At 49.4% G+C, this 22,381-nt stretch overlaps 1 protein-coding gene across 1 annotated transcript in view; it reads right to left on the bottom strand.

Annotated features, from left to right (window-relative positions):
* The window catches only part of STK24 (serine/threonine kinase 24), an 86,467-nt gene that overhangs the window by 36,313 nt on the left and 27,773 nt on the right, over positions 1-22,381 (bottom strand). The window contains exon 2 of the mRNA XM_010831509.1: positions 14,734-14,964. Within this exon, the coding sequence (XP_010829811.1) occupies positions 14,734-14,964 (231 nt within the window). The remainder of the gene's footprint in view (positions 1-14,733; positions 14,965-22,381) is intronic.

Below are 22,381 nucleotides of genomic sequence, written 5' to 3'. Positions count from 1 at the left end.
TTGAAATGAAAATAGAAGGGGGAAAAAAAAAGAAAGGGAAACCACAACAGAGGGTTCCAACAATATTTATATCACATCATTCACGCCTCTTATATATGTGGTTTGAAACTCTTGAGTCTCTAATTAACCAAAGTGATGAAACACAGTTTTCAAGGGACTGGGGTGGGGTTCACGGGCACAGCACCAAGGGAGTCCCCAAGGTGGCCAGCCAGGAGCAGGACCCCCGGGGAGAGCCGCACGGACCCGCACACACCCTCCTCACACCCCGAGATGCCCCTCCACTTACCTGGCAGCAAGGAGGGGGGCAGGGGGCACTGGGAACAGCTGAGAGAGGCAGGGAGAGAAGTGGGGCATCAAAGGGCAAGGCCCAGCCCTGCCAAATGCTTCAAGTCTATTTTTTTTTTAAATAATTTAGGAGCAGAAATCACACCACCTTTATAACAAGCTCGGAGAACTCAGGAGTGTGTACAGCTGTCTGACGTGGGCGAGTTCAGTTCAGACTGTTATCTGACTTGGAACGACACCACTCTGTGGCCCTGTGGTGCGACCCGCACGCGGGAGTCACATGTGTCAGCGTCCACGACGAGTGGCTTTCCCTTCTCCCTCCTTGGGTTGGCATCTTCATCACCACAGCCCCCCTGCTATCTCCCCGCTCCATCTCCGCGCCCTCTGGCCCAGGGCGAGTCTCCCAGGCCAGGCGGTCTCTTGTCTTTGAGCTGCTCTCTGGACTCCCCAGTCTGAAGCCAGAGCTGGAGAAACTCTGAGAAACAGATCCAGGAGGCCAGGCTCTATCTCACCCTGACCTAACGCGCCCTCTCCCCTTCCTGGACGGGCCCTGACCACTGCAGCACTTGTTCAGGGTGGCAATGGCCAGATCACGCGTCTCCTTCCTTCACCAACCGGAGAAGATCCGGGCACAGGGCCCCCACCTGCATTCGTGCCCGACGGAGGCAGGGCAACTGGGCTCCGAGTGCCCAGAAGCAGCGAGTCATGTGACACGGTGGCAGGAGGGGTGGCTGGACCCGATGCGAGGGGGCCCAGGGCCCTAAAACCCAGGCCAGGTGGTACCAATGGTAAAGAATCCACCTGCCAAAGCAGGAGACAAGACGCCATAGACACAGGCTCCATTCATCCCTGGGTCGGGAAGATCCCCTGGAGAAGGAACTGCCAACCCACTCCAGTATTCTTGCCTGGAAAAATCCTATGGACAGGGGAGCCTGGCGGGCTGCAGTCCATGGGGTCACAAATAGCCGGATATGACTGAGCTCTTGTCAGCAGCATCAGCAGGAAGGGAGGGCAAGCTTCCCACACAAATGACCAGCACAGTCAGAACACACTCCAGGAGGGAGAGGCCGGACTCAGAACCCCCAGGCCCTGAACGCACACACACACAGAACACCGCTCAAAGTTTTTAAAAAGCAAGCACCTGTCAGATTACCTGTGGCGAAAGACACTTCAGACCCCAAGTCCTTAAAGGCTCATACACCTCACTGAGCATGTTGCAAACACTTCCTACATGCCCGCCCCCCACCCCAGCACGGCACAAGTGAACACTAACGCTCTAGGGGCCAGTCCTTATCTTAACCCAACTGCCAAAGACCCCAGCTTACCCAGAGAATGCTTTCCTGAAATGAGGTAAAGACAGACACAGCTGTGCACACTGCAACGCATCCAGGGCAGGACCGGGAGCCCCAAACGTCCTTAGGTCAACGAAGACAGCAGAGAGCCAGGCCAGGAGCTTACTGCTCCTGTTGACAGCCAACTCCAGGGAACCGGCTCTAATTTTCCAAATGTCAGACGGAGGCAGAAACTTGATTCGAACCGGAAAAGGTAGTATCAAACTCGGTACATTATTAAAGCAAGAAAGGAAGCTAGAATTAAAAATTCTCTGAATAACCCTGAGCTCATAACTTGCTGCTCTCACACGGACGCTGGGCTGGAACTGCCTCCCTTTGATTAGAGGTGCAGCCGCCTCGTCAGACAGTCCATGAAAGAAACAGCAGGGGACTGCAAGTGGCTTACCGAGCCTCTTGTGTACACACGATACGGGGACCTGGGAGGTCCAAGAGCACGTGAGAGCCAGAGATGATGTTGCTAACGCTCTCCACAGGGGCCGGGGGCCTCGCCAGAGCACAGGGCCCAGAGCTAGGAGGGAGATCCTGGCGACAGGCAGAGAGGTGATTCTCACGGGTTAGAGGAAGTTACCTGCCCCCTCCAAAGGGCAACGATGAAGACGCTTCCTTTTCTCAAAATGTGGACAAGCTGTCATAAAGGAAATGGTGGCAGTGAGGCGCCTCATGCCCCACCCCAGACACAGGGTCACCCCGGACCATGGGTCATTCTGGGCAGGGACCCCACCGACCAGCAGCCCCTCCGTGCTCCACCCTCATGCTCTCAGCACTCAGCCCTGCAAAGACCAGACCCCCGCGACCTCCCAAGCCTGCATGGCCGGCCATCCTGCAACACCCGCCTGCCCACTCGCCGGCTACTGCCGGAAAGGGAGATGGGAGGTCTACGCACCAAGTCCAAAAGACAACCCTCAGGTTAAAAAGTCCGCTTCTCTTGACAGCCACACCTTGGCTCCCCAAGTCTGACTTCATTCCAACAGCCCAAGGGAAACTCGACCCCCAGCACCTTTTCCCAAGGAAGACAAGTTAAAATTTCTCCTCTTTTTAACCCAGACACCTAAGCCCTTCCAGACAAAAACACAAATGACAATACTTTGCTAGAAAACAGAGTAATTCGTTCCGCTCTTCTGCTCCTTGAAGAGTGAAGCGATGCGGACTGCCAGCAGCCAAGCCAAGCCGGCCCTGGGGCTGCGGTCCGATTCCCGGGGGAGACGTGGAGTTGTGGTCCGTTGGGCCTTCCCCAGGTCTGGATCCGGAGCCATTACCTCCCAGACGGTCAGAGCCCGGTTTCTAATTCACACACACCGGCACCAGACTCGTGACAGTTGACAGCAACCCCATCAACAGTGTGTTCTGCCTCCCTGCCACCCCCGATACAAGCAAGAAGGGCAGGAGACTCTGTGCAACTTGCCCCTGAAGCAATAATGGCTCTGAGTGACCAGAATTAAATCCACTGTGCAGCGAGTGACAGACACAGAGCCGCAGCAGGCTGACCGTGAGTTCAAGACCCCCATCTCAGTCAGGGGAACACCTGTCCTCAACCAGGAGAAAGCGGCCAGGCCTGCCTTGCACTCCACTCATTCCTAAGCCCCGCATGGTTATCGATGAGGCAGAGCCCCAGCCCTAGCTGGAGACAGGAAAGAGAAAGTCTCGGGGCCTCTGACACGCGTGTACCAGCTGTGGGTGGAGGCTGAGCTCAGGAGAGGGCGCACGTCTGTCCGGGCAGCGCCAACAGCAGCTTACCTCCGCAGAGTCTGGCGAGGCGGGGGGTCATGTGCCCACTGTCCATCAGGCTGCCATCCCTTTGAGGAGAGGGAGACATGGATGGGAACCAAAGGATCTTCTAAAGGCAAGTTCTTAGCTCAAGATGGCCCCAAGGTCCCTGCAACCAAAGAAATCATTGTGGTTTTGCATTTGGCATATTTATGCCCATTTTCCTTTAGGGACAAGTCTGTCCCCCTCTGAATGGAGCTCCATTTTCAAAAGGCAGTGTCCAGAAATACCGCTCCACTTAGGGGCGGGGTGAGTTAAGGGTGTGAGAGAAAGGCAAGTAGTCTTGAATGCCACAACACAGGACAGAAAGCAAGCCTAAAAGCATTTCCTTCTCAAAACAGAGCCAGAAATCAACTGTTATTTTTAAAGAACCAACCATTTTCTACCGAACATTTCAACATCTGCAAACTCATCACAGCCGTTTTAAAAATGTGCCCAATAATGATTCCCAAATCCACATGGCTCTCTATACCAGCCTGGTTAAAAGCAGTGGGAAAAGGCTTCTATATAAACAAAAAAAGCGGATGATTAGTTTCAATAAGCACTGGTCTATAGTCAACCTCATTGTTGGCTGATCTCCACTGATTCTCACTTATTTCGACATGGAAAAGTCATTAGATGGAATTGAAGCATATAATCAGAAAGCCAATCCCACACTAAGGCAATGAACAACCATCAAAATCCAGGCAACTAAGTTAAAGACCTAAACCAGTGTAATGATGCTTGGTCTGCTTAACAGTTATAGAAACTGCTTTTAGCAACTCAACCTGCAGCAGGCCAACAGCCACCCCATGCCAAGACATCAGTAATTCCCAGGCTTCCCAGGTGGCACGGGTGGTCAAGAGCCTGCCTGCCAATGCAGGAGATGTAAGAGATACAGGTTCGATCCCTGGGCCGGGAAGATCTGGAGGAGGGTATGGCAATGCACTCCAGTATTCATTCTTGCCTGGAAAATCCCATGGGCAGAGGAGCCTGGTGGGCTACAGCCCACAGGGTTGCAAAGAGTCGGACACGACTGAAGCGATTTAGCACACATGCACGCAAATGCACTGCTAGCAAAGCTGTCTGCAGAATGTCGCATCCCAAGCTCCTTTTCTTCAAAAAGAATTCCTCTTTCCTTCAAAGAAATGCCTGAGGATATTTGCTACCTGCCACCACAGTAACACGACTAACAGACATCAGAACACTCTGTCTGGTCATCTGTGCATCAAGCATATGGAGACAAGAGCAGGGAAACCTACTCATGAGGAGTTTAAAAAATCTATGTTTCAGACATCCAAAGAGGAAGGAGAAGAAAGTCACCTACAGATCAGTTTACTTCTTTAAAGATGAGTCATCACAGGAGGGGACAAATGGATACCTATAGGCTGATCCATGTTGATGTATGGCAGAAACCAACACCACACTTTAAAGAAGAAAAAGAAAGTGAAGTTGCTCAGTTGTATCTGATTCTCTGCGCGACCCACTGGACTGTAGCCTAGCAGGCTTCTCCGTCCACAGGATTTTCCAAGCAAGAGTACCGGAGTGGGTTGCCATTTCCTTCTCCAGGGGATCTTCCCGACCAAGGGATCGAACCCAGGTCTCCCACATTGTAGGCAGACGCTTTACCCTCTGAGCCACCAGGGAAGCTCTTTAAAAAGATGAATTGTCACGACCGGGACAAAAGGACTCTCAAATGTACCAGTAAAACATATGAAAATATGTAGGTTTTTCAAAAACATTGCAACCACTTCAACCCTCCTGAAAGGACCAAAAGCTAGCTAACTCTCCAGCAGTCAGTCCTCCAGACCCCAAGGGGTCTCAACTGTCAAACCAAAAGGCAACACCATCACAAAGGCCCCACCCCAGGATGCGAGAGCACAGAGCATCAGACACCAGCTGTCAGGAAGGGCTGAGCTGAGGAGGAAGGGGACGGGCTCGGGCAGTGGGCAGGCGAGGGCAGCCTGGTGTTCCACCCTCGGCCGAAGCAGCAGGCCAGCGGTGCCGCCGGGACCACAACACCACCAGGCAAGTCCTGGCAGAGACGAGGCTGGGTGCGGGCAAAGCAGTGGGAGGGGCGGGGCGGCCGGGACCAGCTGCCCAGCCCCACGGGGGTCTTGGCAGCATGGGCGAGGCCTCTGGGTCTAGGTCGACGTGGGCCCCGGCTCCTGAATCAAATCCGAGCCCATGTGGTCCTCATACGTGCGCCACAGAGGGGACCATCAGCTCTGCCTCGGAGAGCGAAGAAAACCAAAACCATTTCCCCGTGCCAGGCAAGAATTCTCCTGTAGGGACTACCCAGGAAATGAGGGGGCAGTAAATAAAAATTCAACATGGGGACAATAAGGCCCCGTGGAGACGACACTGTCCAGTCTGAGAACCAGGACAGGAGTGACAGGGTGACCCGGGGCCTGCAGGACTGCCGTCTGGCCACCTGCTCAAGCTTCCCATGGGGTCTCCACAGAAAGGCTGACCTGCGAGCAGACGCCGGGTTTCAAGGGATGCTGGCAGCGGGCACTGCAAACACGGGCACGGCAGCTGTCGGGCCAGGCCCCCACAGCAGCCGCCCAGTCGTACGGCTGGCTCTCCACCTCCTGCCCCGGCCCTGGGACTCTGGGAAGCCCGCGCTCCTTCCAGCTCCTTCCAGGAAAAACGCTGTTTGGCGGGAGCCGCTGAGGTGGCTTCTCAGGTCGCAGTTTTCTGCTCGAGAGAACAAAGGGTGAGGCTGGGAGCCTCCCAGGTCCCTTTCTGCTCTAAAACCTACGATTCTAGCAATTTCTCTCACGAGACATGTTTGTTTTTTAAATAATTTTACTTATTCATCTAATTTTTGGCTGTGTTGGGTCTTCATTGCTGCATGGGCTTCTCTAGTTGCAGACAGCAGGGGCTACTCTCTGGCTGCGATGTGAAGGCTTCTCATTGCTGTAGCTTCTCTTGTTGTTGGAAGACGGGCTCCAGGGCACGTGGGCTCAGTCGTTGCGGCTTGCAGGCTCTAAAGCACAGGTTCAAGAGTTGTGGTGCAGAGGCTTAGCTGCTCCGTGAATTGAACCCATGTCTCCTGCATTGGCAGGCCGATTCTTTACCACTGAGCTACCAGGGAAGCCTAATTAAACAGCAAGCCATGCTGAATCGCACAGAAAAAAACTTGAAAGATCAACGTGTCCATACTGTTACTTTGCAGGGAAGGACACACGTCTGACACCAGGTAACCAAGTACAGGGCTGGTTTAACTCGGAGCTGGGACCCCCATCTTCAGAAGCAGGTAGACTATCTCCAGAGCTCGAGCCTGGGGGTCAGAATGGCTAAAAAGCACAGAGAAGTGGGGACACAAGGCAAACCATCACTCCCTTTTCCATCATCTCCAGCTCGCTTATGATTTTTCTTGAAACCAAATCTGCAGGCCTTTCCCCCCCACCACCTCCAAACTGCTCTCTCCCAGTCAGGCTGGGGCCACGTCATCCCACCAAGCTGCCTGGCCTGAAACATGGAGGGAAAGTACTGAAGTGGAACTTGAAAGCAATGGAGGAAGAAGACTTAACATTACAGTAAATTCAGAACACGTGAGGCTCACCAAGGCTGTCCAAGCCCCGCAGAGCCCCACTTCCTCCCAAGCCGCCTGCCACTTGAAGCGCTTTGCTCCCGTGTGTCTCGTACCAATCCCGGCAAGGGCAGAAACAGTTTCAAGCCACACACAGCAATGAGGACCACCCAGGGCCTCTGCCCGCTGTCATCTGAGTGACCCTGACACATCACTGCCCTTCTTGCTGGTTCCAAGACACAAACAGTCCATAAACTGCAGACATCTCAATGTAACACATCGGCCAGTTCAGCGTTCTCAGTTCTGTCACTCTGAGCCAAGTTAGTCTCCCACCCCAGAACCCAGAGACAGTTTAGGAGTCGAGATGCAGAACAGCCAGCCCAAAACGGAGTCAATATTCGATGATTCAAAACAAAAAAAAATCGATGATCAACTGAACAAATGGCAAAAATGCTGCATCAGCATCCTTCCTGACCCACGAGCAGGAAGGAAGCACCCGGGGGAGGGAGTCGGCGATGGGAACGCTGTCCGAGACAAGGTCAGGTTCTATTTTCCTGTTCTGTCTGTGAGCACCCTGCAGAATTCAACAGAAGAGAACTGACATGTACCAGAAGGGGCTCGGACAGTTCTCAGCTAATAAAGGAACTCTCTGAGCCTCTCGGCAACGGCCAACTATAGAAGACTTTCCCTGCTCTATGAAACCAATTTACTTTCTTAGAAATCAGAAAGGGCACGCTGGAGATCTGGCTATTTGCCATCTACTTACAGTGAGATGGAAAGAGAAAAACCGCATACCTGTCTTTACAACAACAGGGGGGAGAAAAGTCCATGCTATGGTTTGTTTAAAAACGAAGACCAAAACAGTCTAACAAGGAAGAGAAGCAGACTTTCTTAATTAAAAAAAAAGAGGCCACACATCAAAATTCTATAGCAAATATCCTAAAGAAAAATTTAATGTGCATTTTTTTTTAAGATCAAGACCAGTGTATCCCTCCAATCGCTGCCAGCCCACACAGTTCTAGAGGTCATGGTCATCAAAACATAGGCTGTAGGATGGTGATGTGAATGGACAGGGGCACAGAAAACCACCATTATTTACAGACATGAGCGTATGCATAGAAAACCAGTATGAGCTCAGCAAGACTGCCAGAAACTATGTGGGGAAAAAAAAAAACTCGTGCCCTTAAATAGGCGATAACCAACCTGAAAATGTGTCACTCAAAACAGCAATAAAAACGTGTCTGGGACTGAAGGAAAACTTTTACACTGCATTAAAGCTCAAACATGAAAACCTAATTAAAAAATGGACATTCATAGCCAAGGATGGGATGACATAAGATGTCAATTCTCAAAAATCAATTCTGAAACTTCAGTAAGATTTTAAACTGAAAATGTACAAACTCATTCTAAGACGTGGAAGAAAAAAGGTCTTCAGAGACCTCACTTACTTGTTAAAAACAGCAAAAGTTTTTGGATGTATGTGGGCAGAGGTGGAGATCATTATCATTCCAGATATTACAACTCAAAACAAGGCCAAAGTAACAATAATTCTCTCACTCACACACACAGACCATGAATGATACTGGCCCAGGAATAAAACAGAAAATCCAGAAACAGGCCTAGACATACAAGAGGACTTTGGTATATAACACCACATGTAAGTGGGGAAAATACTAATTTTATACAATAGTATTATTATAAAACTTATTTCTACATGGAGAAAAATAAAATCCTCACTTCAAACTGTATGCCAGACAGATAAAAGAGCTAAATGCAAAAGGCAAAATTATAAGGCTGATTAAAGATGGAAATTTTCATATAATTCTTAACCTTAGGTAACTGGAAGTTTCCTTAAACAGGATCCCAAAAGCAGAAATCTGAAGGTAAAAATTGATAACTACATTAAGGATTTTTTTCAACAAAGGACACCCTGAAGTTAAAAGAACTATAACAGAGTCAGAGAAAATACTCGTGGTATCTAAAACTGAGAACAATTTCAATATATACATCAAGTGTTAAAACACAGGAAAGCCAACTGAAAGCTTAAAAAGATATGAACAAAACTCCATAGAGTAAGAAATCCCAAGGGCTAAGGATTTGTGAAGATACTCAAACCCACTGCTGACAGAAATGCAAACAAGCATAATAAAATGCTCTATTGCACTTAAGGAACTGGAAAAAATTTTTAAGTTGTATATCAAGGCTAGCAAGGAAGCAGAAAAATAAGGCCCGACATCATTAACCATGAGGGGAATGCAAACTAAAACCACAAAGAGATACTTATTCACGTCCCTGAGGGTGGCATCACCAGGAATGCAAAGAGGATGTAGAGAAATTAGAACCCCCGTGGTGCAGGTTCTTTGGAAAAGAAAACCAGCCTGGCAGTTCCTCAAAGTGTTAAACACAAGAGTTACCATATGACCCAACAACTTCACTCCTGGGCACATACCCAAGAGAAACGCAACCACGTCCACACAAAAACCAGAAAATAATGTTCACGGCAACGTTGTCCGTAACAGCTCAGAAGTGGAACAGCCCCAAATGTTCATCACCTGCCAAATGGGTAAATAAAATGTACTGCGTTTGTAGAATGGAATATTATCCAGCAACAGAAGGAAATAAAGAATAGACACGCGCAACAAAATGGATGAGCTTTCTGAAACCATCATGCTAACGTACAATCAACCCCGTAGCAGGATCGTCTATACTCGCATACAACACTAAAACATGTGAAGGTACTTTCCTGTATTACTCTGCTGACAAATACAACTGGTAAAATTATCCTAAAAGTTCTAGGAACTGAAGAAAAACTTACTCTAAGTAAAAGATCTGAATGCACTATTAGACAAGGACTAACGGACATGCTTTGGAGAAGGCAATGGCACCCCACTCCAGTATTCTTGCCTGGAAAATCCCATGGACGGAGGAGCCTGGTGGGCTGCAGTCCATGGGGTCGCTGAGGGTTGGACATGACTGAGCGACTTCACTTTCACTTTTCACTTCCATGCATTGGAGAAGGAAATGGCAACCCACTCCAGTGTTCTTGCCTGGAGAATCCCAGGGACGGGGCCCCTGGTGGGCTGCCATCTATGGGGTCACACAAAGTCGGACACGACTGAAGCAACTTAGCAGCAGCACCAGAAGCAATCCACATGCTTCCTTCATATCGATAATACAACAGAAATGACTGGGAAAAGTAAAGGTTTGACAACACAGCTTTATTTTGCCTTGAGCCTGATTTGCATTGGTTAAACTGGCCTGATATTTAAGAATATTACAGAATGTACTATAAAAGAAAGTGATAACCCTAATTTTAATATGCTAAATGTTAAGACTTAAAACTTGCCAAGATAGCTTTTCCCTTAATTAAAAAAAAAAAATCTTAAATTAGTATTTAACTAAAAATCTAACATGCTGGACAGTTTACCTATCTGATTTCAATCTTTACAGTAATCCCACAAGATACGAGACAGTTAGGTAATCATGATCTAGGATTCAAGACTAAAATCCTGGCTTATAAACTCTTAAGCAAGAATCTCAAAGTAGAGATTCTAAAACGCTGGCAATCTTCCCAAGACCAAAAGACCTACAGAGCTGAGATGCTGAACAGAATGAGTGACTCTAATGAATGCTGCTTAAAAAGAAATCAGGCTTAGATTGAACTATAGCACCGCACTCTCCACTGGTACAGTCTTACGTCTTCACAGAGTAACTTAGAGCCAAAGAAGTCTCTCTCTCCTGCACACCACACCCAAACCACTCCTCACTCCCCCCACACACGGTTTCATTATGACCTTGTATTTTCGTGGCAGAAAGTTCCAGTGGTATTACATAATGGTTGGGATACGAAAGTGTTTGGTTAATATTCCTGCTGGTTTTAACTTTCCCCAAATTAAACAAACTACAGTGAATGAAACTTCTATGGCATGTGATCATCTTCAAGACCTTTTCAGGCCTCAGATTCATCGATGCAAGTTTTCACTGTTGCATTATTCGCCCTCCCCCCTAAATCGGTGGGGTTTCTGTTTTTACTCTGGAGGTGGGGAGGCGGTGAGTGGGGGAGGGGAGACAGGCTACTAGCAACTCTGTAATTTGATTTTAGCTACCCAGTCAAAATTCGCTCCACTCTGCTGACCTTCAGCAACTTTCAGTATATTTAGATCACTCACCTATTGTTTTTTAATTTCTCCTTAAGTACAGCACTGAAACAAAAGCATAATTATGAGACCTTCTAATGCAAATCCAGCAAGAGAGAAACCAGTCTCCGCTCTCTTCCTCTTTACTCAGTCTCGCTGTGTCAAAGTCCCTTTTCAGTTCGGTGGCTCAGTCATGTCCGACTCTTTGCAACCCCATGGACTGAAGCACGCCAGGCTTCCCTGTCCATCACCAACTCCCAGACCTTGCCCAAACTCATGTCCATTGAGTTGGCGATGCCATCCAACCTGCCTTCAATATTTCCCAGCATCAGGGTCTTTTCCAGTGAGTCAGAGTCCCTTAACACAAGGTGAAACCCTGAGGTCCTCTCCCCGTCACCACTTAAAGGACTAAAAACACTATCTCTGAAAGCTATGGGGAGTTTAACAAGGCAGGAACAGCCACATGAAGCACAGTAATTTTCAACTTTGTGTCAAAGATTCATTCCTCTTACATGTCAATTTAAAGTGTATCTTACTAGACAGTATGGTGGTTGTGGTTTAGTTGCTAAGTCGTGTCCAACTCTTGCAACCCCATGGACTGTAGCCCACCAAGCTCTCTGTCCATGGGATTCCCCAGGCAAGAATACTGGAGTGGACTGCTATTTCCTCCTCCAGGGGATCTTCCCCACCCAGGAATGGAACCAGGGTCTCCTGAATTGCACGCATTTCTTTACTGTCTTGAGCCACGGGGGGAAGCTACTTGAAGTGAAAGTGAAGTCACTCAGTTGTGTCCGACTCTGTGACCCCATGGACTGTAGCCTGCCAGGCTCCTCCACCCATGGGATTTTCCAGCCAAGAGTCTTGGAGTGGGTTGCCATTTCTTTCTCCAGGGATCTTCCCAACCCAGGGATTGAACCTGGGTCTCCTGCATTGCATGCAGACGCTTTACCATCTGAGCCACCAGGGAAGCCCCTGGCAGTATGGACCATACTAATCAAACTACCCAATCCTACAGAGCGGAGATGGTAAGAAAACAGCCTCTGGCTCATGACTGAGGGTCTTCCTCTGGGCCAAGGAATTTTGTGTGACTCTCTCACAAAAGAGTGGGCCGAACAAGGGGTCTGGATTCTCGTCCTGCTCAAGTTACAGTAGTTAACACTGTTTTAACAAGAGCAGTTCATAGGTTTTCATCAAATGTGACAGAAAGGTTTAAGAAATGAAGGGTGACTTTTCACAACAGTGATATTATTCCTGGCATTTTTGAGGCAGTTACATTCTCTGCAGGACAATCTGCCTGGTGAAATACATGAAGCACCACAGACAGAATTATTACCGCTCTTCATCCTGCCTGAGCAGAGCCAGTGGAGAAAGTCACCCCTGGGGTTTTTCCGCTTCCCTCTGAGAGCAGATGGCCTTGGAAAGGACTGCCTGGCTCAGCACTAAGCCGGTCTGCTCTGCAGCCCTCGACTAGATGGCCCTTTCCAGGCTCTCCCGGGTCGGGAGACTGGCCAGGGCGCGTGGGCAGAAACAAGGTGCCCTGGGTCCCGGCCTGGGTGCATGAGAACTCCCCACAGGAGCCTCCATTTTCACCCCCGAGCTGACTTAGGGAGGAACATGAGAGAAGCGACATGAGAGCAGGAACCCGGGTTCCTAGTAACTGGAGGAAAACCAGCCATGGGTCAGGCTATGCGTGAGCAAGAAATAAACTTCTATCATATTGAGCCATTAAAAACCTAAGTTCATTCCAGGAGCAGCTGACAGGAGGTTAACTCACTCACTGGCCGACTCTGGAATGAGGTTAGACTGACTTGGAATTAGCGGCTCAGGCGAGACAAGACATGCAGATGGACTCTCTCTGTAGACACGGACGGTCAAGACGATGCCACGTTTGGCCACCATAAAGCAATCTACTCAGTACGCGGTAAAAATTCTGCTGAGGAGCCGAGGCTGAAGAGGACACCTCTGAACCACTGCTCCTGCACTTCCATAGTGAGATATTAGCTGGTATATTCATCAGCAAAAATTCGTGAGGTTCTTCCATACTTCCTTTGCCAAAGCGACCATAATTCATGTTAAAATTACAATGCCTGCATACCACGTGAAACCCAACTCTGGATTTACTACGAAACTATGTTGAAGTCATTTCTCAAAGGTTAAGTGATAATCAGCAGACAGAGCTCAAGATGAGTCTCTTTAGCCGTTAAGTTTTTTCCTCTCAACAGAAATTTAACATCAAGAAGACCTTTGCCTTCCCGTGTGGAAGTCACGTGTGCCCATCTCTCGTACCATGAAAATGATGGAGCTTCTTTACAGAGCTTCCCCTTTGCCCCATCGAGACCCAAGCTGGATGCTCCCCCACGGCAACTGTCATTGCCACCCCCCTCCTTCTTACTTCCAACCTCAGTGGATACATCCTCCACTGAGAGGTAATTTGAGATAAATGGAAATAAACCCAGCCAATTAAGAAAGGAAATTAACACTCAATAAGTACCCACGACACGCCAGTACTTTCATATACTCAATTCTATTGACTCTTTGCCACAATGAGGTGTATACCATGATTTTCCATTTTACAAATGAGGAAGCAGGGAAATTTAAACACAAAGTCCAGGACAACTGACTCCGAAACTTATTCTTCCCATTTCAAACTGCTGCACTTGACCTATGACATACTGCCACTCTTCAGGCAATGAAAAAAAGATAGCATTACCATCCAATATTTATTTCCTTTAAATATGCATTTCAGTGAACCAACAGCTCACCGATGTCCCATCCTCCCACTTATACCTTATTACCGCATTTCTACAAAATCGAAGCCTGCACCAGGCCTCTGAGGTCAGAGCAGGCTGACGGCTACAACACGGCAACCCGAGAGGACAGACCCGGGGCAGGACGAGGCCTGGCCTTGCATTACCAGGGCGCACTGCTGCCCACCCCTCAGGAAGTTCTTTCTATCTGCCAAGTTCTAGTTTCCACAAGAATTATTTCAGAAAGCTTTTCACCAACTCTTTTAAGATTTTTGAAACCAGTAAAACAGATGTATGTCAAGGAACCTGAAACATGAGGAACAATCTCAAACTTTTCACACAGGACTGGGAAACCATCTTTAACAGAATTCTTCCCCACCTGAAGAACTGCGTGAAGGTTGAGGACTATTTGTAGTATTATACTGTAACCACCACTTTAAGTAATTATTTACTAACTGAGAATTCTTCGAAGTCAAACAGAGATAAAATAGCTCACTAATCAACATTCTCAGTTCTCAGCAGTTAAAAAAAAGACACTAAATTAAAACACATTTGATATGAAAATATCAAAAGACTCATATTCTTAGGTTGGCCTGAGTCTTCATCACAAACCATGCTAAAATTAATTGATGAGTGGCTGTCATTGTAACAGCTTTAAAAAGAATGCACTTTTGATGACAAGGTCTTACTCAGAGCTTACGCTTGCTTGAAAGAGAATTTCAACATCAAACACTTTCTACTGAAAATACATTTCCGTCAGTGACATTTAAGATGAGAGCACCATGGGAGCCAGGTCCTTTCAACTGCAAAGGTCGGGACACTTCTTCCTGAGAGGCTGCTGTGCTCTTTACTGAAGTCCTTCCCAACCACGGGTCACATCTCAGTCAGGCTTGGCCCAATGGAAACGCGTGTTCGCCTCTTTTGAGCCTTACCTTCAGGTAGGATCCGTAATATTTGGTTACGTAGGGACTGTCGCACTGACTCAGCACTGTGATTTCCTGCTGAATGTCCTCGATCTCATCTTCTGCCTCCTCCAGGTCAATGATTTTTATGGCGACTACTTTCTGAGTCCGATTGTCAATGCCTTTGAACACCTCGCCGAAGGAGCCCTTCCCGATTTTCTCCAGTTTGGTAAAAAGCTCTTCTGGATCTGCTTTTAGGTTCTGCAGGAGAGAAGGAAAAAGGAAACTTCAGTAACTCACAGGGGTACTGACAACCGCTAGACCACGGTCTTTCAAGGTCAGATTCGTTTTCCTCACTTAAGGATCAGGCTGGTGGTAATCATGGGTCTTCACGCTCAGGACACAAACATTTCTCAATCTCACCTGCGTGTGCAAGTTACACTATCAAACACAGCAAATGTGCAAACAGGAACAGTGACCCAGCTCTATTACAGAAAGTGAGGAAGGCTCCAGCTTTTGTATAAACAAGTATCAAACCACTTATCTGAACATGATATATGGATTTATTGATAAATCACTCATGTCTAAGCAAAAATTCTACTTTTCTCCCTACACGCCCCGCCCCCAACTTTCTTAGGTAGGTATATAGTGAAACATAGGTTAACCAGCAACATCATCTAACAGAGAAAAAGACATACACCCTAGCTTGTTTCTGAGAAGGCCGTGTCCAACAAACACAGTGCCATGCATCCGCACTTAACTGCTGCTGCCTTGGCCTAAATATTTAACCGGATCCCAGGAAAGGACGCCCAGTGTCCTCGCTGCCCCATCCGGGCCAGGCCAGCAGCTCTCCCGCCGACCACAGGCAGTGAGCGAGCCCTGAGGAAAAGCCCCAGGTCAACCTGAGGAATCGGGAGAAACACTAAATCACTATTTGTTTCAGGCACAAAGTTCTGGGGTGATATGTCACCCTACTGATAACAGAAATCAACAGAGATCACTGACCACTGCCAGACAAAAGTGTCCATTCCTGAGGACAGGGTCCAGACAGACAGACTTTCTGTCCTCGGGCGAGGAGTGTGTCATTTCAATAAACTGCCCCTTTCCATTGTGCTGGGTTTAAAACCACTTAGGAAAAAACAGAAGTTTTCACTACTCCCTTGACCCTCCTCCCTGAGGCCCTTTCCCAAGCATCTGCACCCAGGAAGTCAGTGGAGCTCTTCTGCCTCGCTCCTGCTCAAGTATGGTGCAGCATTCCACCCTCTGCCATTGGGCCACCAGCTGTAAACCGAACTGAAATCCACCCCTGGCAAGAAGGGAGCCACAGACTCCCCTGGTGGTGCAGTAGGTGGGAACCCACTGCTAATCCAGGGGACACGGGCTCCATCTCTGGCCTGGAAGGCTCCCACCTGCCCCAGAGCAACTAAGCCTGTGGGCCACAACTACTGAGCCTGAGCTTGATACCCCTGGAGCCACCACACCACAACCACTGAAGCCCGCGAGCTTGGAGCCTGTGCTTTGCAACGAGAGAAGCCACTGCAACCGAGAAGCCGGTGCACGGCAAAGAGCGAGCAGCCCCTGCCTCTTGCCACAACTAGAGAAAGCCTGAGTGAAGCAACGAAGACCCAGTGCAACCAAAAAATAAATATATTTTTAAAAAGAAGGGAGCCATCTGTCAAGATGATGACGGCAGAGCCCTGAACAAACAAGGGTCCCCGCCCTTCGGCAGTTCTTGCACAAGACCATCACCAAGCGCTGCAGCCCGTGCAGTGCGGTCAGGAAATCAAAGCCAGAGATGACCTAGTGCACAAAGGAACGTCAAGATTCTGCGGCCAGAATCCGCTCTCCAAAGACAGAAGATCTCCTGGGAAGGAGGGGTATCATCCTGCCGACCATCTCGATAATTCTCTTTTCAGAGAGGTCTAAGCTGAACCAAGCACTGGTCATCATCCGAGGTTTGAAAGGCCTGCCCTTCACCCCAGCCGTCCCCCACGTGCCTGAAAGGCAACCAGCTCCTGAGCAGGAGTCAGGACACACAAAGGCTTGGTCTTCTCTGAGCAGGGAAAGCCAGGACCCTTCCCCATCCTTCCCCTCTCCTAGGGCAATGAGCTGGGGAACTTGGGCAGAGACCGGGGGCGGGTGGGGGTGGGGGTGGGCTTTGCCTGCACAGATTCCAGATTCCAGACCAGTCACTCAAGAACATCACTTCGATGCCCAGTGGAACTTTCCCAGTCCTGCAGCTGAGCCAGGAGATCATTACTCCATGGCCGAGGGGGTGTGAGTCTCACAAATTCGCTCACTAAGGTCTGTCTAGTCAAGGCTATGGTTTTTCCTGTGGTCATGTATGGATGTGAGAGTTGGACTGTGAAGAAGACTGAGCGCTGAAGAATTAATGCTTTTGAACTGTGGTGTTGGAGAAGACTCTTGAGAGTCCCTTGGACTACAAGGAGATCCAACCAGTCTATTCTGAAGGTGATCAGCCCTGGGATTTCTTTGGAAAGAATGATGCGGAAGCTGAAACTCCAGTACTTTGGCCACCTCACGCGAAGAGTTGACTCACTGGAAAAGACTCTGATGCTGGGAGGGATTGGGGGCAGGAGGAGAAGGGGACGACAGAGGATGAGATGGCTGGATGGCATCACTGACTCAATGAACGTGAGTCTTAGTGAACTCCGGGAGTTGGTGATGGACAGGGAGGCCTGGTGTGCTGCGATTCATGGGGTCGTGAAGAGTCAGACACGACTGAGCGACTGAACTGAACTGAACCAAACCTATGTGATCCCACCGAACTAACTGGCCCCTGGGTTTGTGTTTCCCCCCTGAGGGAAGGACTGGAGAGAAAAATAACAGAAAAAGGAGCACCTCTCCAGATTACACGCACCTAAGAGTGGGGATCTGGTACCCACCAACCAAGAGATGTGTCTAAGAGACGGCACTCCCTTACTGATGTCTCCTCTGCTCGCACCTCTCCACATCCCTCAAAACCTTCCCCACCTGGGTCAGGAAACAGCCCAAGATCCTATCTGGGGGAGCCTGGAGGTTAAGTGAAAACTTTCAAGAGATGACACTAGCTTATCCTAATTCTTATGGCTTCAGTCTTTTCCATCACCCTCCTCACCACAGCAACTCCAAGCCATCTGTCTCTGCAAACTTTGGTCAGTGAAATTCTAAGCCTTTCTACCCACTCACACTTTGTCTTAACTTCAAAATTTAGAAAAAAATCAGGGCATTCATTACATGTCCTAAGGTCAGGATCCTTGAAACCGACCAAAATATGGAGACGCTGCAGCTCCCCCGGGGTAGGGGGTCCAGGCACAAGTCTGGGCTCTGCAAAGGCTCCCAATGTCCCTTCCCCATTGAGCTCAGGAAAGCCTGGCTCAAGATCATGGAAGAGCCAAAACCAAGGGAACGTGCCCAGGCGATCTGGGATCACCTGTTCAGCAGATGTTTCTCAATAACTATGACACGAAAGTGCCAGGCTACCGGCTACCCCAAAGCCTGGAATCTCCCGGAAGCTGGACGTCAACAGGAATGAGCGCAGGCGGCACAGGGAGGGGTCCGGTCCCTGAACCTTGAGGAAGGATTCTGATCCCCCTGAGAAAAGAAACCCCGGGGTGCAATGCCTGCTCCCCATCCCCCACTGGAGCACCCAGCTGGAACTCTGGCCTCTATGGTCATTCAGCCCATTTCATGATCCATCGAGAGAACTCATTAAAATACTTCCGCGATGACTTAGGTATTTTATATTTTTAAACCTGAACAGCTATTACTGTGTTCTTTTGATCACTTCTGGCAATGAAAAACTGCATCTGGCATCACTAATCAACCTTCAAAGGCCCTCAGCTTCAGACGTACTACTTGTACAATTGTGCACACGGCACCACTCTGGGCTGAAGCCAAAATCCAGGAAAAGAAAAAGGAACAGGTTTGCTGTGCTCTAATACCTGCACCTTATCACATCACCAGCCCCAAAGCAACAGACGAGAGGGCAGCGGGGTTCGGCCGCGTCTGGACTAGGCAGGCCCCTTCCTTCTTCTGAACTTGGTAAGCATCCAGAGTGAAGGACAGAACTCTCCTCCTGGAGCCCAACTTGGCCTCAGAACCCCGCTCTCCCCACCTCCCCACAGCACCCAGGCGGGCGCTACAGGCCGGCCGTTTCCCATGACCTCATCTTCCCACGTCGGTTTCCCCATGGGTCCCCTTATTAGCAATGTTACCATCTGTTATTCACAAAGCTGGAAACCCCTGCACCGCAATTCCTGTCTTACGCCCACCGACCAAAACTGTCTCTGCATGCGGTCCCCCGACCACACCAGGCTCACCCACAGTGGCTACACTCCCCAGACCCCCCTGCACACCCTGCTGGCAGAGCTCGGCTTCCTCGCAGCTCATGGTTTTTCCTTCACTGCTTCAAGCAGAGGGGACAGCACACCACCTCAAAGCTGAAGTCACGCACTCACCATGAAGCTGAAGCCCACAGCCCCTTCCCACTCCCACTTCCTGCTGATCCCCTAACTTACCCTCCGACCACCCAACTTCTCAACACTGCCTAGGAGCCACCCAGGGTTACAGGCTGAAGTCATGACTCTGTGGATAGAGAATTCTCCAGGGGCAGAATGACTGAGGGGTAACACTGGGGCTTCCTCATCCCGAGTGGGTGATTCTACTAGAATTCTTGGTCCTTTCTACACCTGGTTCCTTGTGCCCCCAAAGAGGCTGCTATGACTCCACTGTTACAGCTGAAAAGTTCCTGTCTGCTGATGCGAACCTGGAGCCTGGCTCCAGGGCTCCTTTTGGCCAGGGCACGTGCTTCATGACACTGGTATTCATGACATTTTAGAGTATTTTTCCCCTTGAGACTACAATTGCCACTTAAGAACGTAATCTTGCAATCCTGCCAACCTAACCCATCAAAGAGGTGAGCAGCATGGGAACCTGCAGGTGACACCTAAGCCCCATTAAAAAAAAAAAAAAAATCAAGGGCTTTCCTGGTGGTCCAGTGGTTAAGAATCCACCTTGCAATGCAGGGGAGGTTGGTCCCAGTTGGTCCAGGATGATCCTACATGCCTTGGAGCAACTGAGCCCGCACGCGGCAACTGCTGAAGCCCTCAGGCCTAGAGCCCGTGCTGGGCAGTAAGAGAAGTCATGTAATGAGAAGCCTCCGAACTGCAACAGAGGCACTCCCGCGTGCCGCAACGAGGAAAAGTCGAGGAGCTCCCACGTGCCGCAATGAGGAAAAAGCGAGGAGCTCCCACGTGCCGCAAGGAGGAAAAACCCCGTGAGCAGCAACGAAGACCCCCACAGGCAAAAAATAAATGAGTCAATCTAAAAAAAAAAACAAAAAAACACATCACAATAAAAATTAAAAAAACAAACAAAAAAAACCCAGCCAAAGTTCAGCTCATAATGAGGAGGAGACAAGGAAAACCATGCAGCTATGGCCTAAAACATTACAAAGTCCTGGGCACACTAAACAGATGCTCGGCTCTGATTCTGCAAAGCATCCTTTGGGGCAGCAGCTGGACAAGACCTGCGGAGAAAAGACACTAGATACACCCCCACCCCCACCCCAGAGAAGCTACCAAACACAGAGATTCAATGCGGTCCTTCTGAGTGCTTAAACCATCTGCCAGAAATCCAGGCTTCCAGGTGGCCACAGGTACCTGCATTCTAAGCAACCCGAGTTCAGGTCTCAGCTCTACCATACCACCAGCGAGTCATGGAAACACCCCGCCTGCTTCCACATACGTACAACGTTAACACTCCCTACTGCCTAGGATGCCGAGAGGATAAAATCAGAACCTAACGAAAGCTCCTTGAATGGTATCTGCTTGAACAGTCCTTAGTAAACAGAAACCACTTTGGCTGTTACGGTTGCTTTAGTGTGTACTTAACACCGAGCTATTCTTTCTGACAACACTTGGTCAAGATTGAGCAGCTTCTTCGAAGTCTCTTATTTGAACCAGAACCAGAATTAAAACCCAGATCACGAGACTCACAAACCGGCACGCCCTCCATGGCACAATCCTAAAATCAGCTAAAATCCCCCTTCCTCCCTCAGGAAGGGGACAAGGAGAATGCTAGGAGGCCTGAGTGAACATCCTCAGAAAGAGAGAAGGAAGCAGCTGTGAAACTCCCAAGTACAGAGGCCACCCTGGGGTGCACTAGCCAGCGAGGCCAGAGGGCCCTGTGGCCCGGGCGGTGTTCTAACACGAGGGTCCAGGGAGGGCGCTGAGCCACCCGGGCAATGACACCTCCCCACCCGCAGTATGAGGCTCTCAGGGCTAAGAAAGGATGCTTCTGCTAAGTTGCTTCAGTCGTGTCTGACTCTGTGCAACCCCACAGACAGCAGCCCATCACTCTGTCCCTGGGATTCTCCAGGCAAGAATACTAGAGTGGGTTGCCATTTCCTTGTCCAATGCATGCATGCATGCTAAGTCGCTTCAGTCATGTCCAACTCTGTGGGACCCTATGGACAACAACCCACCAGGCTCCTCCATCCACAGGATTCTCCAGGCAAGAAAACTGGAGTGGGTTGCCATTTCCTTCTCCTGGGCGCTATAAATAAGCAAAAGATGGTGCCTATGAGAACCTTCCAAGCCTTCATAAACCTCCCTTTTAAACTTGCCAATAATGGTGACCACTAGATCCCTTAAAATAGAGAAAAGGACTTCCCTGGTGGTACAGTGGATAGGAATCCACCTGCCAGTGCTGGGACACAGGCTCGATCCCTGCCCCCAGGAAGAATCCACATGCCGAGAGGCTACTAAAGCCCTTGTGCCACAACTACAGAGTCCAAGAGCCGATAAGCTACTGCGATGAGAAGCCGGTGCACCACATCTAGAGAGGAGCCCCTGCTCGCTGCAACTAGAGAAAGCCCTCAGACAGCAATGAAGACCAGCACAACCAAAAATAAATTCGAAAAGAAAAGGGTCCGCTCTGCATCAGCAGCCTCAGGAGAAGGGGCTCAAGATGAGCAGAAGGGATTTTAAGTGGCAAAAGGAATGCAAGCCCAAGTTCACGTAGAAAAAAGGCAAAAGGCAGAGGCCTTGGGACACACAGACACCCCACCAGCTAGTCAAGAGGACACAAACACATACTTTTGGTCTGTGTAACAGGAATCCTGTTAATTGTTTCTGAGTAGAAACTTGAATCTAAGAAATCTTGCAAAACAATCTGCAGAAGGTTTGAATGCATAAGGCCGCTACATGCTGACAGTCATAACCGAGCTGGAATCCTGGCTCCCCAGATCACAAAGCAGGTGCAGTCAGAGGCCGTGAAACTCTTCAGTCTCAGACCTGGCCTGGGTGGAACGAACCCTGAGAAAGATGGCTGCCATTTCTGCACGCCCCCCCATTTCCAAATGTGCCCCCGGAAGGAGAGGTTATCTCTGCCTTATGGTGGCTACGGGATCTGCCCCAGGACACATGGCCTGTGATAGACCCGGAAATGGAACTCGGGGCCATCTGACTCCAAAGGGCAAGCACGCTGATAACTGCCTTCCAAGCTCTGGCAGCAGATTGCAACAGAAAGAGCACAAAATTAAGACTCAAAAGACCTGGGTTTCCTTCCTGCAGTAACACACTGCTGCGCAACCTTGAGCAAGGTCTTAACTTCTGGGTAAAATGGGAAAAACAATGCCTGAGTGTTTACTGACCTCACAGGTGCAGGCAGAGAG

Source organism: Bison bison, unplaced genomic scaffold (genome assembly GCF_000754665.1).
Source record: "Bison bison bison isolate TAMUID 2011002044 unplaced genomic scaffold, Bison_UMD1.0 scf7180017864527, whole genome shotgun sequence".
Taxonomy (NCBI): domain Eukaryota; kingdom Metazoa; phylum Chordata; class Mammalia; order Artiodactyla; family Bovidae; genus Bison; species Bison bison.
This window is presented reverse-complemented; position numbering and strand designations above follow the sequence as displayed.